Genomic DNA, 20054 nt, shown 5'->3' with positions numbered 1-20054 from the left:
AAAAAAAAAAAAAAAACAAAAGGAAAAGAAAAAAAAATGAGCTGACTTTTTGGACGCTTTTTGCAAATTCTACCACCCAAATCCTTGTGGCCTGAACTGGGCGGGGAGCGGGGAGGGGCTTGGCTGGGACACCCGCCTCTAGCTCAGGCCCTGGGCTGAGCCTGAGCTGAGGCTGGCCTGCCCGGTATGTCATGGAGAATAACAGCGTTTTCAGGCTGCCCAGGTCTGGCTCAGAAGAACTGATACAAGGGTCGAGGGCCGGGGGATTCTGTCCTCAGACGAGATGAGGTCATGAAGGGAACGAGAAAGCCAGCCCGGGGGGAGCTGAGGAAGTGCCCACTCGGGGGACGGCCCTCAGGTCACAGCCCGGCCCAGACTGCCATGCGGACCCTGCTGACCGTGCAGCGTGGTGAAGGGACATCGTGGGCCCGTGGAGGCTAATGGAGGAGACCTGCCTGAATCGACTGTGCCAGAGTTGCCGTGACAGCTGCCGTTCGAAGCACTAAACCCAGTGGCCGCCGTGACTGTCGGCCTCCGACAGGCTGAACACTCGTCGGCGTCCTTTCCTGCCACTCCTGACTAGAGGGAAACACAGCGACAGATCATAGAAAGCCTTTAACAACGGGACAGAGAGAGGTGACATGGAAAGGGGGCACAAAGCGGAGACGGACGGACACTAAGCATCGACGAGAGTATGAGGGGAGTGGAGGCAGCGTCCCAGCGGGTGCTGTGACAGCTGGGGCGTGGGGCGCAGCCCGCCATGCAGGTAAGACACTCCCCACTGTGTCCCCTGCCCCCGGACGAGGTGGCGTCAGGACAGCTAAGAACCAAATCGTTTGCTCGTGGGACTCGATCGGGGCAAAGACAGCGAAGGTTCTGTCCTGTCGGAGAGGAGAGAGTTGGGGTCATCAGCAACATCTGGTCTTGCTGAGAAACCTCAGGGGACAGAAGAACAAAAGTGCCCGTCAGTTTTCGATGCAAACCGGCAGTTAAGATGCAAACCGTGCGTCCTGGGACAGTATAAGGAGGGCGGGCTGTGTGGTTGGGGGATCGAAACCAAACCAGCTAGTGAGACAAGCAGATTCCTGATCCAACTGATGAGGCTGACGGTTCTCGGTGTCACCACGCTAAAGCCAACAGCACACAGCTCTGTGATTTCTGGGAAAGCCTCAGATGGGCGAAGCGCTCCAAGACCCCCTCCCCGGCCACGAGGTGACACTCTTCAGGTGACGCTCTGGTGATCTGAATCTCTGAAAACCAACACTGGACTGTGGCAGGAAGATCTGACACCAGGAGCCAAGGAGCCAGAGAGTGGGTTCTAATGGGCTGAAACAAAACCGTTAGGAGCATCTCGCTGGGAAGAAAGGAGCCGTCACCTCTGAGACAGACTGGGGATTACAGCAAAGCTTAAAATCAAGGCCACAGAACACCACAAGGTGAAGGTACCTGATCACTGCACCTAATAAGCTTAAAAATGGTTAAAATGGCACATCTTCTGTTATGCGTATTTTACCCCAATTTAAAAAAAATTAATGCCACGGAGAAAACTGGAGAGAAAAGATAGCACATCTTACTCGGGTTTCTGTCCTTCAAAGTCCTGCCTGACTGGTAACTGGGTTGGTTCAGTGACACACACGGCGATCTTGGGCTCTGTGGCTCTCGGTTGGCTCAAATAGAACCGCGTCCTGGGGTGAAGGTCGCATGTTCAGACAATTGGCTCCGAGAGCAGACGAGGACGAGGAGGGAGGGCCAGCAGAGCACAACCCTGTCCCTGTGAGGCTCCCAACACTGGGCCACCAGGAACCAAATTCTTCCTTCTTTCTGTGAATCCTGGAGAAGAGTCATAGTGGCCACAGCTCATAATTCCATGAGTCTTAAGAATGGCCATTGGACGAGCAGGCTGGCTTTCGCTCTGACTTCATTTTTAACAATTTTCCTTCCTTTTCACCCAGGACATGTGTGAAATGCAACAGATATGGGATGGGAGGCACACGTGGCTAGTTAAGGAACTTGGTGTGGGTCACAGAGCTCTTAACTAAGGGGGCGATTTTCTTATCAGAATCCCTATGCTGAGCATACCTGTGATACAGTGTGTGTGCATTTTAGCGTGTGTGGGAACGTGTGAGTGCATTTGTGTGAGTGTGCATGTGTTAATGTGGTCATCTGGGGTCCACTTTGCTCCTGACTTGGGGAACCACTAGGCTTCCCCCCACAGGGGCCGCAGAGCCCAGCCTTCGCTTCCTGCGCTGCACAGTGACCTGGGCGTCAGTGGACGGACTGTGGCCTTTTATTTGGGCTATAGAGCGACCGCGCACCTCAGGGGCTACCCCCAGCCGGGATCCGCACCTGGGGCCCAGGTGTCTGGGTCGCCCCTCGGAGGTACCCAAGGCCGACTGAGAGAGCCCATCGATAGCCCACAGGATGGTTTCGGAAGGTGGAGCACAGGCTTTGGAGCTGCCGAGGCCAGGTTCACGGTCAGGTTCCTCTGCTTTCTCGCTGCGTCCTGGCCAAGCTGCACGACCTCTCTTGGCCCCTGTGTTTTCAGTTGTACAACGTGAAGTGGGATTCAACGTGGGGGTGTCTGTGAAGTGCTTCCGAGCACAGTGTCTGAAACACAGGAGCTCAGGTTTGGGAGGAGCGTCTACTGGGACGCCATGCAGTGATGTCACCAAGGAGCCCATGGAGTGGGTGCCACGCCATATCAGCTGTCCGAAAAGCGTGAGGGACGCCCTGGCTTTATAGATTGCCTTGCACAATTCCAGGTTTCAAAACCACGGAGCAAAGACATGGAAACTGAGCCCGTCTTGTCCTCTGGTGGATGGCATCTCTCGTGTACTTTCCCAACCCGACACCTGACTGGCAAACTGTGGCTTTGAGAGCAAAGAAGCCGCTGGAGTTTGCGAATTCTGGCTGCAGAAGGCCTGGCGGCTGCTGTCTACACTGGGGACTTCCTGGACTCGGACGCTCTGCGAACAGGGATAGCAATGCTTCTGATTCAGCGCTGTGTCCTCGAAAACCACTTTGAGGACAAGTGGCCTCTTGGCTGGGTTATGGGGAGAGGCTGGGGACCACTCTGTCGCCTGGTTGGCCCTCCGAGGATGCCGCCCTGGCAGATTGTGGCCAGAACCTGTGGGTGGAGAGTCTGCTGAGCAGGCAGCACTGGGTCACCACTCTAGGACGACGTCAACCAGAACACTGGCTGAAGGGCACCCATCTCAATAAAACCTGCCTGCCTTCTATCCTTGGTTGCCCATCCGGTACAGCTCGGTAAGATACCAGGCAGATGTTGGGACCATTTGGGTAGACCTGCCCCTACAGGGGACATGAAAACCCCATGTCCTCTGGATGGACCCGGGAGGGTGAGGGATGACCTGGAAGTTTGGCATCGAGAGACAAGTGAATGAATGGTGGTCCTCTTGAGACTTGCCACTCCAGCTTGTGGGCCGGGGGTGCGGAGCTGGCTCCTGTGGCCGGGCACCTGTGACAGGGAGGAGCTCATGTGCTCTGATGCTATCTCTTTCTAGGGACCAGCAGGTAGGCCCTTGGTTAAGGGTGAAGTGTTAGCTGCCTGACAGGCCAGCCCTTCAGCAGGAGGTCAGTCATTTCAGTGTCTGCAGAGATTCGAACAGGCAGGCTGGGGACTCACACATTGGCCTCCATACACCTCCCGGGGATGCACCGAACAGGAGCAGACTCCAGGGAGGGCCTGACCATCACTTATCGCCTGGAATCTCCTGGCTACCCGACAGCCAGGCTAACAGCCCCTGAGTTCCGGAGACAAGAGGACATGTCGTTGGCACGTGTGCAGGGGATGGTGAGGGTAGGGACAGAGGGGCTACAGGGGTCAAGAGAAAAGAAACCAGCACAGTGTGGACCCCAAGCCTCAGGAGAGGCACAGAGCCAGAGCCCAGGGTGGCACGCTCAGGGAGACATCTGCACACGTGGCCCGATTTTGACAAAATGGCTCTTTGGTGGTTTCGGTTTTAGGCAAAGAAGTATATGGCTCATTTGTTCGCTTAGTTATTGGCAGTGCCTCCTTAAAAACGAAAGAAAGGTGTACATAGCTACACCAGGAAGAGGCCTTTCAACTAAAATGCAATTGTAAGTATACGTGTAAGTGGGTGCACACAACACAGACACAGAAGCGTGCACATGCAGGCAGTATATGTATGCACACACGAGCACACAGACACACAATCCTGCACTCGGGCCCCCAGAGCCATCATGAGACCAGGCCTCAGAGGGAGGCTGAGAGTTGTTCTTGGCTTCTGGAGAAAGCTCTGTCTGAATTTCCCAGATACGAGCCTGGGAACGGCAGTGACGACGGCCTGGATGTGCAGCCACCCTTAAATCGGGCTCAGAAATAGCTCAGAACAGATGGTCATCTTCCCACAGCTGGAGAGGAGCAGGTGCCGCCTGGAAGGGGGTCTGAGTGAGCTGGCTCGAGGGTGACCTTGCTGCCTGGGCCTTGTGAATGTCGATAGGTGACGGAGGTAATGGATGCTTGTGGGATGGGGGTGGGGGTACAGGCGGGCTGAGGTGCCCTGAGCCACAGGCACGGAGACCACACCAGCTTAACCCTTTGCTGGGGGCTGCAGAAGCTGAAAACTCCGGAGCGGTGTGGGCACCCGAGGAGATCTCTACCTCTGGAGCCGAAGAGACCGGAGCCAGGGGCCCTCAATTTCCCTGGCACTGAGGTAGCTCAAGTCCTGACACACTGCTTTTGTTATGACCCACTGATCCACAGCTTAAGAACAGTTTGGTCTGGTGCCCTGATATATAATGGCCGAGGGCTCTGGACGGGACCTTGCAAGAACAGCAAAGGACATAGAGGGTCCCCAAATGGGGGTTCGGACCACAGTCACTGGAGCCCTGCACACCCATGCGGTCACGCAGCTGGGGTGTGAAGCCTCACATACTCTCAAGGCCATTGCCACTGTCTCTCTTCAAGTCCTGCTCCTCAGATTGCATTCTGGGGCTATGCTGTTCAAGAAACAGCCTGATGTCTTTACTCCTGGGATCGTATGCAGCTCAGTGGGGCGCTCACAACAGCTGAGAACACAGGGTGTTGGGGGGACATCCACTCAAACATCTCATTCCAGGATCCCTGCTCACGGGGTCTCTCTGTGTTACGTTGGCACTTGTGTAAATTGCAGGAGGGCAAGATATGACGTTGGCATATCCTGCCTGACTCTCGAAGGCAGCAAGGTGCACCATGGTCATAGACAACTGTACCGCACCAAACATTTAAAGAGGAAACTGGTATGTTATGGAAGAAAAAAAATTAGCACGGACACGATTCTTTTGCCAGGCTTCAAGCAATGGCATCCGGGAGCGCCTTCCTCATGACACATAAGACTTCAGAGGTGATAAGAGGGTGGATTCAGGCTTGGCCTGTCGTCCGCCCCCTCCAGCTGTGCGGTCAGGGAAGGCCTTCAGTGGACCAGGCTGCAAAAGGAGTGATTCCCACCCTGCTGGGGGCTAAACCAGCTGGCCTGTGGGCAGCATCATGTTAAGAGTGAGCATGGAACCCCGAGTGGCAGTGTCTCCAAACACAGTGGCGAGGAGGAGCTGGGTATCAGCAGTCTCGGTGTCAAGAGATTACAGGGTTCCCCAAAGTTCCCCCACACTGTGTCACATGGCCAATACCTGTCGGGCTCTGGGCAACAGAGGGGGTGGATGATGAGCTGGCACCTCCTGAATCACAGTGGCTGGTGCTCCCGCTGCCGCTGGGGCTCCCGCTGGCAGATGGTGACGGTGAGGACAGGGATGGCGAGCTATGCTGGTTTATGCACTGAGCCACGGCAAAGCCTGCAAGACAAGGTGGTGACGTGATCAAGTGGGAGGAAACAAGCAGGCCTGGCAGGAGCGGGTGCCATCTGCCCCAACTACGTGTGGGACCCTGTAGGACAAACCCCCACCTCAAAAGTGGGGCTGGGGCCTTAGTGTAAAAGCCATGCTAACCGACCTAAACCCGGATCCTTGAAAGTCTAGGTCAGCTCTGCAGTGAGCTGACCTCAGCAGCCATGAGACTGACCCGGACACACTTTAAAGCTGTTTCAAGGAAAAGGGGCAGCCAGTCACAGAGCTGAGGACAGGGCTGTGAGCTGTAAATCTGAGTGCCTGATGCTGGCTCAGCAATGTGCTGCTGTGCCCTTGAAAGGGACGCTTAGCCCTAGAGCTTCAGGGGTGAAGTCCTGGCGAAGTTCCCACCGAGACGGGGGCAGCCTCGTGGGAAAATCATGGGGCCTCTGCTGATGCACTGAGTTCTGCCAAAGGCAAGGCACCGGACCCGAGCACTGGGCAGGAGGGGTGAGCCCCCAAGACTCCCTCTGCCAGAGAATGTGTTCTGCCCTGGCGAGGTCTGGCGAGTCTGGTGTGAGAAACCAAAACTCAGCCACGGTCCTGTAGCACAGAACATTTCCGTCAACCACGGTGGTCCCCTACGATTATAATGGAGCTGAGAAATTGCTGTCGCTTAGTGACACAGTCATAGCTGTCACAGCCAACAAGTTCATGACTCATGTGTTTGTGATGATGCTGGTGGAAACAAGTCTACTGGACTGCCGGCTGCATGAATTATATGCAGTCTGTAATACCTGAGAATGATAATAAACGACTAAGGTACTATAGTTTATGTATTTATCTGACTATACTTTTCGCCGTTATTTTATTTCTTTCGTCATATTTCGGAGCGTACTCTTTCTACTTATAAAAAAAGTTTACTGTGAAACAGCACTGTGTTACGTAGGCGGCAGCCTCGCACGTCTCACGTTTACGTCTTGACTGTATCATCTTCTCTTGCGCTTGAGTTAATCTCGTGCTGTTTCGTACAGGAACGTGCCATACGGGCCTGCAGCCCAGGAGCAGCAGCCCATGTCGCATAGCAGGTGTGTGGCCGGCCGCACCAGCTCGGCTGGCGCTAGTGCCGTCTCGGATGCTCGCACAACGCCCTGTCGACGCATCCCGCAGAACGTATCTCTGTCGCGAAGCAGTGCACGATTGACCGCACAGAGATGCTCTGGGTTTGGAGACTGGGACAACACACTTTTGGGGACTGTGGCCTTCCCCGAACGGGGGAGTGGACGAGCCCCATGATCTGGAGACACTTCGACGTGGGCAAACCCCGCTTCGCCACGCAGAGGCACTGGAACGCGTGCCCAAGGTCACTTCCCCACTGCTAGCTGGGGGAGCCATCGTCCATTTCTCATCGCCCCACTGTAGAGGGGAGACGACGAGAGGGTGTCCCTCAAACTCCTACACGGGGCGTGGCGGGCGGTGAGAGCGGTGTGCTCTTTTTGACGAAACGAGGCCCTTCCGCGCAAGCTCATGAGGGGAGCCCCTTTTCCAGAGGACACGTGCTTTCTGCAGACTGCGACATCTGTCCTTTTTACAGTCTGCTTTTCTTTTTTCTTTTTTTGTTTTGCCAAATAGATTATCTTTATTGGGTACCCACTGAACAAAAAATATACTGAATATATGGAGCTAAAGTTCATGTCGAAAGATTCAGTCTGATAAAAATAGAGGCATAAACCCTTATAGTCCGCTTTTCTAAAGCGTGGGCCACAGCTTCTGATTTTATTCACTACATATGCGGAAGCCTCCATGGAACAAACGCCTCGCGGACAATCGCAGCGGCCCGTGCAGACCATGGTGGTTCTGGCTCCAGGCAGGGCCACGGTAACAGTGCTCTGTGGCCCTGCTGCTTCCGCCCCGTAAGTCAGAAGCAGCACCAAGCTGGGGTGCAGGAGGGGGGCGAGTCCTCCTTCTAGCTGAGAGAGGGACCCCGACCTTCCTAGCCAGTCACATCAAACCTCCCTACTTCCTGAGCACATTCACCCCAGCCAGCTCCAAACCTCACTCACTTCACCTGCGTGAATGCCACCCAGTCCAGCTCCCGTTGACACTTCTTCCAAAACCTGACCTCGCTCTTTCCCAACTCAGGAAGGTGGCAGAGTATGGAGTAGGGGGCCAGCGGACTGTGGCCCGATGACTGGGAGGTAAAGTTTTATTGGCACGGTCGTGGTCCTTTGCTTACATACTACCTGTGGCTGCTTTTCAGCTTCACCAGCGGCGTAGAGCAGTTGCCATAGGAATTGCACGGCCTGCAAAGTCTTAAGTATTTTACTCTCTGGCCCTAACTGAACCTGGAAGAGGATGGAGCAGAGACTCTGGGGACAGGAAAGCCTGGCTTCTATTCCTGCTCTGCTCGCTCACCGGGCATGGGGCCCTGGGCAAGTCTATACTTCCCTAGGCCTCTTCCCTTTACCTGTTGGTGTGTGGGCACAGTCCCTGGCTGAGGGTGTGTGTGTGTGTGTGCGTGTGCGTGCAAGGGGACCTGCTGCTCTATCACCTCTTAGGACTTAGTAGGAACACACCTGGCCACCATGGAGGGGCTATTTTGTACCAACGTTTGCGTGAAGTTATCTTTGTCTAAGGATTAGCTCCTAGGAGCCGGGTCTCCATTCATACCCCAGCCAGGCCCTCTGGTTTGGGGAGATGCAATGGCAGGCGGATGTGAGGCCTGGTGGGAACACCGAGGGTGAATTCACCAGCCCCTCTTTCGTAAAGGAGGCTATTCCCCACCTCTACCGTCTGCTCAGCGTGCTGGAGTTCTCAGGAAGAGGTGTGGTGCCACGCACTGTGCATGTGGTGGGGGCCTCAGATGGACTGTGACAGAGAGCCAGGAGGCTCCCCGGGCAATCAGCCACAGCCCCACACAACTCCCTGTATAGCTGCTCACTTCTTAATCACTCCGAGCGGTAAACCCTCAAGTTCACAAGCTGTTTACTTGCCTCGAAAATGAATCGCCCCTCAACAAATCAAAATGTCAGGACGGCTTTTCCCGAGTCGTGTGTTTATCAAAGCCATGAACAGCAGGGCCTGCGAGTGTGGGAACAGAGTTGAGGCTAAGCCTCTCGCCCTCCCGACAATGCCTCAGCCCGAGTCGCTGAATGATGGGGCTGTCACCGAGGCGGTCACTCACCCCTTCTCTTAAGACATATGTCTTCTCTCTCAAGCTCTATAATGCCCTGCTTTATTACCGTAACACAGCTCGGGCCTGGGGGCAGCAGACGAGATGCTGAAGCTGTAGTCAGGCCACCAGAGTTCCTTCATTGTGGGAATGAACAGGGGGTCAAGCCATAGGTTGCCAGTAAATACTGCACACCATTTGTATGCGCTGAGAGTTAAATACAAAAAAAAGTCACTGACCTCTGATTCCGCCTGTTCGCAGGGTCTAGTTGAGTGGAGGAGACTAAACATGTCTCTCCCTCGCCTGCTGCTACTAAAAACCCACCTCCCTTCTTTCCCCACTTTCTGTCTACCGCCCCCCTGTCCCCCCGCCCCCTCCAGGCCTGGCTTCAGCACTGGGAAACCCAAAGGCTCGACGGCGTGGGGTTTTTTGTTTTTTTGCCGGGTGCCCAGACTCTCCCTGCAGTTTCAAGGGCTGTTTCCCAAACAGAGGTGACCACTTCGAGTCACTATGATATGTCAGAGGGTCAGGAAGTCTCCGCAGAAAACTCAGGACAAAGGCCTGTGACCGCAGCGCCTGTCCTGATCTGCCGGCTAGGCAGCTCTCGCTGAACTCGCTTTGACAGAGGAGCCAAGGGGCCTTCTGGGCTTGAGTCGAGACCCGTGGGCTGCCTAGTACTCGCACACACGTCGATGAGCCAGAGGTCACGGCACAAGGCTACAGGCAAAGAGGCCTCCCCGAGATCTTCTCCGGCAGATAAAATTCTTGGCTCTCCCCAAGTCTGTCTCGAGAAAAGCTCGTGAAATGTGTATCAAAGGCCATGTGGATTTTCACACGACCGAAGTGATTCCACACCCCGAAATTTAGAGGGGAGCTGTGGAAGGCACTGCGGGTGAATTCACGTGGTGAACCGCGCAGGCGTCCAGAGCACTGGTGTGGGCAACAGGGGCCTGGAGACGACCAGAAGATCCAACAATGAGAGAGAGGCCAGATGAATTCTAACACGTCTCCACGACGAAATCCTCTGCTGCTGCTAAGAACGCTGCTACGAAAGACGATACAGTGTAGACGGAGACGTTTAAGACGCGGTCAAGGAAAAAAGAGCTTAGAAAACACATGTCCCGCATACTCCCGCTGCGGCAAAAAAAGACAAAGAAAATGCAGGCTCTGCCTCCCTCCTTGCACGGAGCGGGACAGACAGGCTGGAGGGATCGGAACTGAGTCGCGGGAGAACCCAGTGGTTTCGTTATGGGGAGTTTTATTTTTATTTTTAGTGCTTGCCTATTAAGACGCGGTAAATTGTCCAGGATTCCAACTATGACTATTATTTTAAACCAGGAAAAGAAGGGAGGCTGAAGGAAGGGACGCAAGGTTGCCTGGGAGCTGCCTCAAGCTCCCGGGTCCCTAACACACCCCTAGGATCTGTGCCGGCCTCCAGAGCTCTCCCCCGGGGACTCACAAAGAGCCTCCCCAAAGCCGGGGCGAGGCGCAGCGCTCCAGAAGCAGGCAGACCTGTGCTAATAGCAAACCGCATCCCCCACTGTCTTCCCAGGGGTGGGCCGGGTCTTCCTGCTGACCTCTGGCCCCATTCTGCCAGTTATTCTGGGAAGATGAACTCATGAGTAAGTCTCTGGCATTTGTCAAGTACAAAAATACAACAAAAAGATCAGCCTTCTACTCGAGGTCCGCTGATAGAGGGAGCACTAGGCTGGGAGTCGGGAGCTCAAGTTTAAGTCCTAACTCTGCCCAAATGCCTTTGTGACCTTGGACAAGCCCCCTCTCCTCTGTTGGTGAGGATCTCTTGGCTTAAGCGGTCATAGTTTTCTTTTTACCTGTACATCTGGATCTTATTTGAGCTCTATGAGAAGCCACGAAAAAGTGCCCCCAAATATACTGTGTACACATCCTTTCTCTTTGGGTGGCACACGTCCTAAAGCCTTCCCGTGGAGAGCCAGGGTGCTGTGTGAGTCAGGACCTGGAGCTGGCCAACGGGCAGTGCAGGGGCTTGTGGATGCGAAACGCTTGGCTCACATCATGTTTGTGTCTGTTTTAGGTACCCCCATTTACACACTGGAAGACTTTACATACAAATCTGAAGTTTTGGCTTTTTATAACATAGAAAGATCTGGCACGACTGAGCCCCATTCTCACGCAGAAGCAACGGCGGAGAGCGAGCTAGTTCCTCCTCTCTCCAGGCATTTCGGTTGTTAATCTCTGTTATTTATCCTGAGATTCTTGGTCAAAAACACAGGACTCAAGGAAGTTCCAACGCCCAGAGGCCTTTTGTGTCAGCTGCCTCCTCAAACCCTACGCCCAGAATCATTGGGCCACCTGCCTCTGGCAGCCCAGGTGGAGCCTCAGACTGCGTGACAAGAACCACTTTCTCTCTGCCTCGGCTGGGCTGTTCTCTCAGTCCGGAATTCCCTCTTGCCTCTTTATGGTTTTCACAAATCCCTTCCCTACCCTTTGTGGCTCACTCAGCTCACGGCTAGCTTGGGCGAGCGTTTCCACAGCTGGTGGGATTAACTGTGCACTCCCCTGTGCTCCTGCAGCTTGCCATATCCGCCTGGGGACTCAACAGCTGTATAGGAACTGGCCTTCCCAGGTAGGGCATAAGAAACTCTAAAGGGCATAAGAAACTAAAAAGATGACTTGCTATTTCGTGCAGTGACTATCGTTACTTTCACAGCGAGCACCTGGAATCCTCTGGGGTCAAGAAGGTTTTGGATAGCGTTTTTGATACTGTGAGCTGTCTCCCCAAACCCATTCCCCTTCATCTGCCGTTACGGAATCTGGTAGCTAGGCATGGCCATGTGACTAGGTTGTGGCCAATGAGTTAGAAATGAAAGTGGCATGTTGGATTTCCAAGGAAGGCTTCTTAAAAGGAAAGAGGTGTGCCTTCTTCCATTCTGCTTCCTGAAACATGGATATGATGGGTGGAACTCCAGCAGCCATCGTGGGCCATGAGGACGAATCACATATTAGGGGCACTGAGACGGCAGAGAACTGAGCAGGGAGGAGTTTAATGCCTTTGTGGAGCCCCTGTCTACCTTCATCTAGGTTTCCTCCATCTGAGGGAAATAAACTTCTCTTTGGGGTTTTTCTTTACTATGTCATGGAATCTCGTCTTAACTGACAGCTGTGAAAAAGCTTTGTTAATGCAAGGATATGAGCTGAGCTCTGCAAAGACAGGGACTGGCTGACTCCAGCGCTTCTGCTGGAGAAAAAGCTGCCTTGCTCTTCCTGGGGGACATCTGGGGGAGGTGGAGTGAGGACAAAGAGGGGAAGGGGCGACTGCGATGGGGAACGTGACTTTCCCATGACCCCTCGATCTTTAGGAAATGCTCCTTCAACTCTTTCCCAATGTTGCAAGTGGATTTTTTTGGTGGAAACCCAGTGAAGGAACAGAGTTCCATCTGGGTTCACATCAGGTCACACAGATTATGCACAAGGGCCAAGACCTGGAAACAGTGGGGGCCACGGGAGACCACAGGCGTGCATGTGCACGGGCCAGAGACCTGGGGGTTTGAGCCAAAGGGTTCCTAAATCTCCGAGGAGCAGGGAGGCCCCAGCTGACCTCTGTGGTCTGCCCAGAGCTTGTGCTGTTTGGCAGACTGTAATTCCTCCGAAGTTACGGGTGGCGTGACCGACGTGCATCTCTCTCAGGTTAAAAACTGGAAGATGTGAAAATGACCTAAGCTCGTGGGGGGATCCCACGGGGACCTTTTTGAGAGCTGAAGTGGAAGGAACCCAGCTGGCTTAGAGTTCATCCGAGGGATTCGGCACTCTACTAACTGGCACGACCCTCACCCCACAGCCTCGCCCCCGACAGACGCTCTCTCACATCACCTGCTTCCAAACCCAAACGCCACACGTGCTAAATAGCGAACGCCACGAAAAACACAAGCTAAATGACGAGAGTCCGACAATAAAAAGTGAGCAGAAAGTTAAAAGTCACCCCAGAAGGACTTCCAGCTTTCCAGCTGGGGGAAGCCGATGTCACCACCTGGCTCTGCGCTTTCTGGGAGCCAAGACCTCAAGGAAAACTGTCCCAGGTGACCTGGCTCTCAAGATATTCTAGTTCACGTGCAAGGTTCCCGTCCTCTCACACCCTCCCAGGCGAGGTCCCCGAAGGCAGCTTCCTGGAAGAGGCAGCTAGCTGCCTGACTGGAGATGGGGCCTCTTTCTGGAAAGATCCTGCCATATCACAGCGCTTTGCAAACTTTTTTCCTCAACCGTGAAACTCTATGATCTTTTCACAAGATGGAAATGGAAGCGCCCTGGCCGCACGGTGCCTGTTACTTCCAGACACCTCTGCAGGTCCCACCTCTGAAAATCACAGACACAGTAAGTGGGCACCTCAAAGGCTCGAGCCGACGGGCTACCTGCTTGGGAACCACAGGGCTGGATGGGTAACGCCGTTGAATGAGGAGGGGGCCGGCAGGGAGAGGCTGACCGTCTTCCCATTTGGCTACGACATGGCACTAAGCAACAGTTCTCTTCTGACAGGAAAACGCACACGGGACCAGGCGCATTCAGCCTCTGTGTCAAGGGGACGATAGGGACTGGCAGAGACTGGAGACAGCTGGCGAGTGCAACTCCCCAGCCACTCACTCCTGACTGCTGCTGGCTGGGAACACGGGCCCAGCGTGGCTGCGCTTTCCTGTTCTTCAAGAGAAGCTGGGTATCTAGATTTTTATGCGAAAGCTCCTGAATTTTAAAACTGCTGACAATTTATTTAATGTTCCCTTTTTCAACAAGAAGCGTGCAGCCTCGGGCAAGCCAAAGCTAGTGTGTCTCCTCCTGTCCGTGCGGGCCATCAGCCGCAGCCTCTGCTCCAGGCTGAGACCTGGGTGTCGTGCCTTGAGGCCACCTAGACCAAGCTCCTGACGTGTGGGGCTTCCCGGTCTGAAGCACATGACTCCAAGTCATTTAAGTTTCAGACAGATGTGCTTCAAAGAAGTCCAGTTTTCAAGAGATCTCTTTCAGGAAAAGCTCTAAGATTTAGAGGAGAGAGCTAGCTGTCTGCCCTAAGAGAAAGTGACGTTTATTTATACTTGTTCTACACGGAAAAGCAGAAAATAAAACCCACCAAGGGCTGATTCAGAAACAACCCACGTGTTTCTGACAGTCTCTGACCTGAATGAGGACCACAGGGCCGGTGAGGGTGCCCTGTGCTCGCCTTCCATTAGCGAATTCATTCTGCTCGGCCTCAGCTCAGGTTTCCACCGTGTAGTGTTCGGACTTTCTCACCACCCCTCAGTGCTGGGAAACAGTGAAAAAAATCAATCGGCCTCGTGGCCCCGCACACAGAACCGAAGACAGCAAGTGTGGCCGCGGCCTTGTTTCTGCCCTTGCTGGCTCCGGCCTCGGCGATGCCCTTTCACCCCCAGTGCAGCCGGCCAGTTCCCTGGGGCAGAAGGGGCGGGGGGCGGGGTGGGACTGAGCCCGGGACTGCAGCCTGCTGCTGGCTCTGGACAGACTGCAGCCTGTAGGGTCCACAGGCCACAGTGAGGTTTCTCTGCCACGCTTCTCACCGAGAGGCTGGTCCCTCCCCGCTGCCCTGGGGAAGATGAGAGTGACAGCTTTAGGCAGTGGGGCCAGGGGCCGCTGAGTGGGGCACCACACCAGAAAAGCCAAATGACCCCGCGACTGTTCAAAGAGCATTGCGTGCGGGGAGGGGCGCTGAGGAAGCAGGGGTCAGAGTCAAGTCCAACGACGGCGCATCCACTGGGCCAGGGGAGGCCGCTGTGCTCACCTAGGACTCCTCCAAGAAATCTGCACAGCAACGAAGGAATCTACCAACACGGGTACGGGGTTCAGAATGGCAGCAACCCTGCCGGCCAACAGGACCCTTGGGGGGTCCCCCACAGTCTCCTTACTCACTGCTAGCACCCTGAGGCTTAAGGGAATGTAGAAAACTCAGATACCTGCATAGAGACTGTCCTTCAGTCACCCTTTAGCGAGTCACACACGAGTCATTGTTTCAGGGTTGTGTGCACAAACTCTGGGCTCTAGGGGCAATCTATGGGCTTCCCCAACGTGGTCACCCTATGTGATTTTTGATTTTCCTTGTGTGCACGTCCTGTCCAGCCCAAGTGGCAGATCTGCAAATCAGGCGTCTGGGAAAGGAAGGGGCATTTCTACTGCTTCTCTCGGCTAAGCCTGAGCAACATCACCACAGGCGACCTCCTAGGTCACTGACGGCCGCGCCTCGAAATGCTTAAAGACTTTTATTTCTGGTTGCTTTTAAAGGAATAACATGTTCAACATATAAAAATAGTTGGGAACTTGCAGAATTTTTTTGCCTATATCTCTTTATCCATGGATAAATCCTCTTGGATTTTTATGGACTATACTTGAAAACCTGCAGAAAAGAAAAAATGGTCTTTCAGTATCTTGCTTTCTTTTTGGTGTCATCTCTCTCCCAACTTTGCCCCTCAAAGTGTTCGTGCTCCCGAGTGAAGCCCGCCTGAGTGACTGCCACCCGCGGGAGAGATCCAAGGTCTAAATGTCCCTTTGGCTGCCAGGGTTCCCCTGGGCTGTGAATGCCAGCACCTGGCTGCGCTCGGCTGTGCTGGCATCCCTCTGCCGCCTCGGACGTAAGTACCATCCAGGCCACAGAGGATCGGCTGGCATGTGGGCATGGGTGGACTGGATCTCTGAGGATCTCTCAAGGGCACAACCTCGCTCTGGGTTTTTAAAACTGAAGGTTGCCAGGACGTGGCCCTATTCCCAAGGACCTGGGCCCGGCCTCGCCCAGCCCTGCCCTCCTCCGATGGCATTACCGTCTGTACATTAGGAAGCAAAGAGCTCCACAACAGTCTCTCAGCAAAGGCACTAGAAAGCCCATCTGTGGCTGTCTCGGCTGCCTCTCTACCGAGGCAGCAACAAGGGCTGAAAAAGCAGCAAGAGGGAGGTGGGTTAGACAGTTATCAGACAATGCGTCCAGACACAGGGGCGGGGTCGCAACCCCACTCATCCAGTTCCAGGGCGGCCAGACCTGGAACTACTGGCCAGGGCTGGGGTGGGTCAGCTACAGCCCTGCTTGCAAAGGACAACCTCCCGAGGTTCTCACAGGCCCCAGGATTGCCTGATTCCTTCCAGCAAGTCTCATTTCATCGGCCCGCTCTGTGCTCTCGGGCTGGAAGGGGTAAGGCCACGTGGTGCACAGCCCACACTGAGAGGTGCACCCTGCCTCCTATGCTGTACAAGTGGTGGTGCACAAAGAGGCTAGGGAATTAGTCTGGATTTTCTGCAAAAGGCACATGCATTCAACACATACTTGATACACTCCAAAAGTAGAATCGTACACCCGTGCTCGTGGTTCCGTTTGTATGTGTTGCCAAGACACGGGTTAGCTTCGGTAGCTGGGCCACGTCACCGAAGGCTCTCTCACTGTGTTTTAACAGACTGGGGTTAGGCCAGACTGACAGACGATGACGTGCTATTACACATCATCTGCGAAAAGCACTGGAGATACTATCTGGACCTTCGTGGGTCAGATAGAATCAGGGAGTGTGTGCAAGGCCACACAAAGACCGCGATGGGTTTTGGCTCAGAACATGCTTCAAAAGTTGTAACTGAGGTTGTTGAGCAGACAGGACTCTGTCAGCTTACACCCTGGCAGACTGGGGGATACAGGCAAGCAGGCTGTGTATACACGGCCGTCTTCTACAAGGGAGGAGACTTGAGAAGAGTAAATAATGGAGTCTGGGCTTGCAGTTCCCACTCCAGGCACAGGACACAGGGATGAAGTGAGCACCCAGGGTCCAGCCACCCCGGGTGGGCATATGTCTTCATGGGACACACCCTGCAAGCCCATGGCTCTCACGTGTAAAGTGGGGTAACAAAAACACCCCAAGGGCCCGGAAGGGCTGAACGAGTTGATATAGCCTGAAAGTTCAGTTAGGGTGAGCTGTCTTGATGACTTAACTGTCATTTATGGTACCCTGAACTGGGGCCCAATGAAGTAAGAACAGGGGATTTTTATTTTTGTAAATGTCTTTACACATGGGAGGATAAGGCAGAAGAAATGGCTCTGTTCTTTAGAGAAAACAATACGAGGCAAAATTCTTCCTCAGTTTCACATTATGGCTCAAGGTTTTTGGAGTTAATAAACAGAGCTTTTCTAAAGTAACTTTAAATATCTAAGTTTAAGAGATTTCTATGAAAATAGTAGGTGAGAAAATAGAGTTCTCGTTATTGGCACCTCAATTCTTTTTTGTTTGGGTTCAAGACACATGTAACTATGTTCTGTTTGTTAGTATTTCTTCGCTAGAGAGTTGAATAATTAGGTGGAATCGTATGAAATTGCCCGTATTCCACCAACATGACCTCCACGAATATGGCAAACGCATATGGTTCAATTTAACACAAACTTGTCTCTCTCAGAGATCTCCGCTGACAATAATTCACGGAGGTAGCAGAGGGAAAACAGCAAGCTGTGTATTCAAACAAGTAGCTTTCCCTGGCTCTCCCTTCTCGGCTCCTCTCTCTCCCCGAGTGTGATTGTGTGTGTGTCTGTGCACACGTGTGTGTACCCCACTCTCCAGCTTGGATTTGTCATTTCATTTCCAAAAAGCAGCAGCTTCCACAAAACACTTGGAAATGCTTCGCATTTAAGGAGAGCTATGTGTCTTCTCAATGGAAAAGGCAGCTTATAGGACTCGGAGGGGCTTCTTGGAGGTTTTCTAGCATGATCCGTTTTTCCTCTGTGCCTCCTTGCAAACACTAAGCTAATGTGTTTGACGTTAAAATCACCCTGGCTATTCTGCATTTGTAGTTTTGACTTTTTTTTTTTTTTTAGTATTATTAATATTTCATCATAAAAGTATTGATTTCCTTTAACTAAGAGACTTTAAAGTTTGTTGCATCCTTAAGCATGATTTTATAGCCAAATGTCCTTCAATCCCCCCCGCCAAGAAATGCTTTTCCTTTTATATAATGTGTCAAGGAGAAAAAAGGAATTGATTCCCAGAGTTCTGCATTATAGGCAACTTTTAAGAAACGTACCCAGTAGGTATGGTGGATAAGGACATTTCCTAAACGTGATCATGGTGTCTCATTGTTAAGCCTTTTTATCTGTTGGGGGTAAGAACCAAAGCACGAAGTTTTATTAAAATACAAGATAGTTCCAGGAGAAGCTAATGTGGGAAAATGAAGACAACCCTAAACATGACCTCAAAGCTTAGACACTCCTTGCAAGTGCTCCAGGATTCCTAAAAACCCCAGTTTGTATATTGTCATGTCCCTTCAAGAAAGCCAACAGAAGACAAGAAGAAATACTACCGGTGCGGGGTTGCCTAGAAGAGGCTCTGTTTACCCCCTGGATCTAAAGTACCGGCGTCAGATGCCAGCTCCTGAGTTAGGGAGAGAACGCCCGGTTTTACAGAACCCGTCCAGGAAGTGGGCGGAGGGCAGTAACTGGCAGCCCAAACGAAGCGCTCTGAAATGTTTAAATATTGAACATCCTTTCTCCTTCCTCCACATTCATTATTAACTCGGACCCACATCGCTGTGTACATTGACCATTTCTTCCCCAAGAATCCAAGAAACAATGGACAATACTCAAGGTGGCTGGTGGGGGGTGGGGCTGAGATTTGGGTTTCTTTCTTTCATACCCTTGCTGGAAATCCTTTACGGTCAGCCCCACGTTTTTAGAGCCATGAATTCCTGGAAACGTCTCAGCCTTTCAATGACCCCTGGCGCCCGAATGCAGATGATTAGTGCCCCAAATATTGACAGGCTGGACTTTCTTCCCCTCCCAAACAAGGGAGCCGTGTCGGAGGGAGGATGCATGAAGGATGCTGTCGCCACCGGACAAGGGAGGCTGCGGAAACATCATTTGGACAGGACAGGCGTTCTATTGTTTGGGATGTACACACGTCCCTCAGCTTCACCCAGGTAGAAACAATGCCATGATGCCATGTGAATGTCAGAAATGTTGGTTTAAAAAAACAATCTCGTCTACAGCCACCAGATGTTCTTTGCTCAGACAACTAGGCGGGGAACCGGTGGGGGACCTGCCCTAACACACGTGGCACATCAGATGTCAGCAGCCTGGGCCACCAGCCAAGCAAACTCAGAGCCCGGGTCGTCATCATTCCTTGCAAAGATGAACATTTGGGAATGGAAATATAAACTCAAAATCTTTCCAGAAAACATGGCCACACCTTTTCTTGGGAACAATTGAGGTGGGTGAGGGCGGACCATGTACCATTCCCACGCAGAAACCGGCCACTCTCCTGTCAAGAGGAAGATCCTTTAGATCTGCTAGCAGGATAAGCGGGTGACAAGCATTCATTTTTCCTGGGCTTTTATCTGTTCGAGTGAAATTGTCCCAAATGACCAGCCTACAGCTCTCACTTTCCTTTAAAAGACAGCACTATATTTGAGATCGATGTTTTCCCCTGAAACGCCAGCTAAATTTATCCTTCCCTGCATCCTGCTCTCTGGCGAGCAGCGCTGGCCCTTGCCCTGCTGAGTGAAGCGTCTGTCTTCCCACGCTGTCCCGAGCGGGAGCACTCCAGCACCTGGCCCTGCGCTTGAATCCATCACGCACACGACGCCCCCCAGCTCTCCTAGGGATTCTCCTGCTGCCTCATTCTCTGCAGTCCCCATGAACTAAGCCTCTGCTTCTCGAGTTCTTTATCTGCCCCCAGCTCTCCAAATCTACCCTGAAAAGCCATCAGGTTGGCTCTGTTTGAATGGCTTTTGAGGAGCCCCTCCCCAACCCCCAAAGTAGCTGATGCTCATTATTTGATTGCCTTTCGAGTGGGATGATGTAGGCTGCCAGGGGCTTTGCGGACTGAACTACACCAGAGAACTTATTTCTCTCTCCTGGTCTCACTTGGCAAGCTGCCCTGTGAGTGAAATTGCCCTGACTGATTTAATGCCTGATGCCCAGAGAGCCCAGTATTTCTGAAATCTTTATTCGTAGATGCGGTTGCAAGGGAACATGCCCTAAACAGACATTTTGAGCTATGGTTTCTATTTCGCTGTTAACCTGTGGACTCTCTCTCTTTTTGGCAGGAATAAGAAATCAAATTAAAATGAGACTTGACAGAAAGAATGCAGA

General features: G+C 52.9%; 1 protein-coding gene across 1 annotated transcript in view; it reads right to left on the bottom strand.

The window, feature by feature from the left end:
• Window positions 1–20054, bottom strand: part of CLEC16A (C-type lectin domain containing 16A) — a 199619-nt gene that overhangs the window by 6731 nt on the left and 172834 nt on the right. The window contains 1 exon segment of the mRNA XM_039885578.1: window positions 5650–5811. Within this exon segment, the coding sequence (XP_039741512.1) occupies window positions 5650–5811 (162 nt within the window).

This window comes from Pteropus medius, unplaced genomic scaffold (genome assembly GCF_902729225.1).
Source record: "Pteropus medius unplaced genomic scaffold, Ma_sr-lr_union100, whole genome shotgun sequence".
Lineage (NCBI taxonomy): Eukaryota > Metazoa > Chordata > Mammalia > Chiroptera > Pteropodidae > Pteropus > Pteropus medius.
Note: the sequence above shows the minus strand (reverse complement) of the source record. Positions and strands in the feature narration are given on the sequence as shown.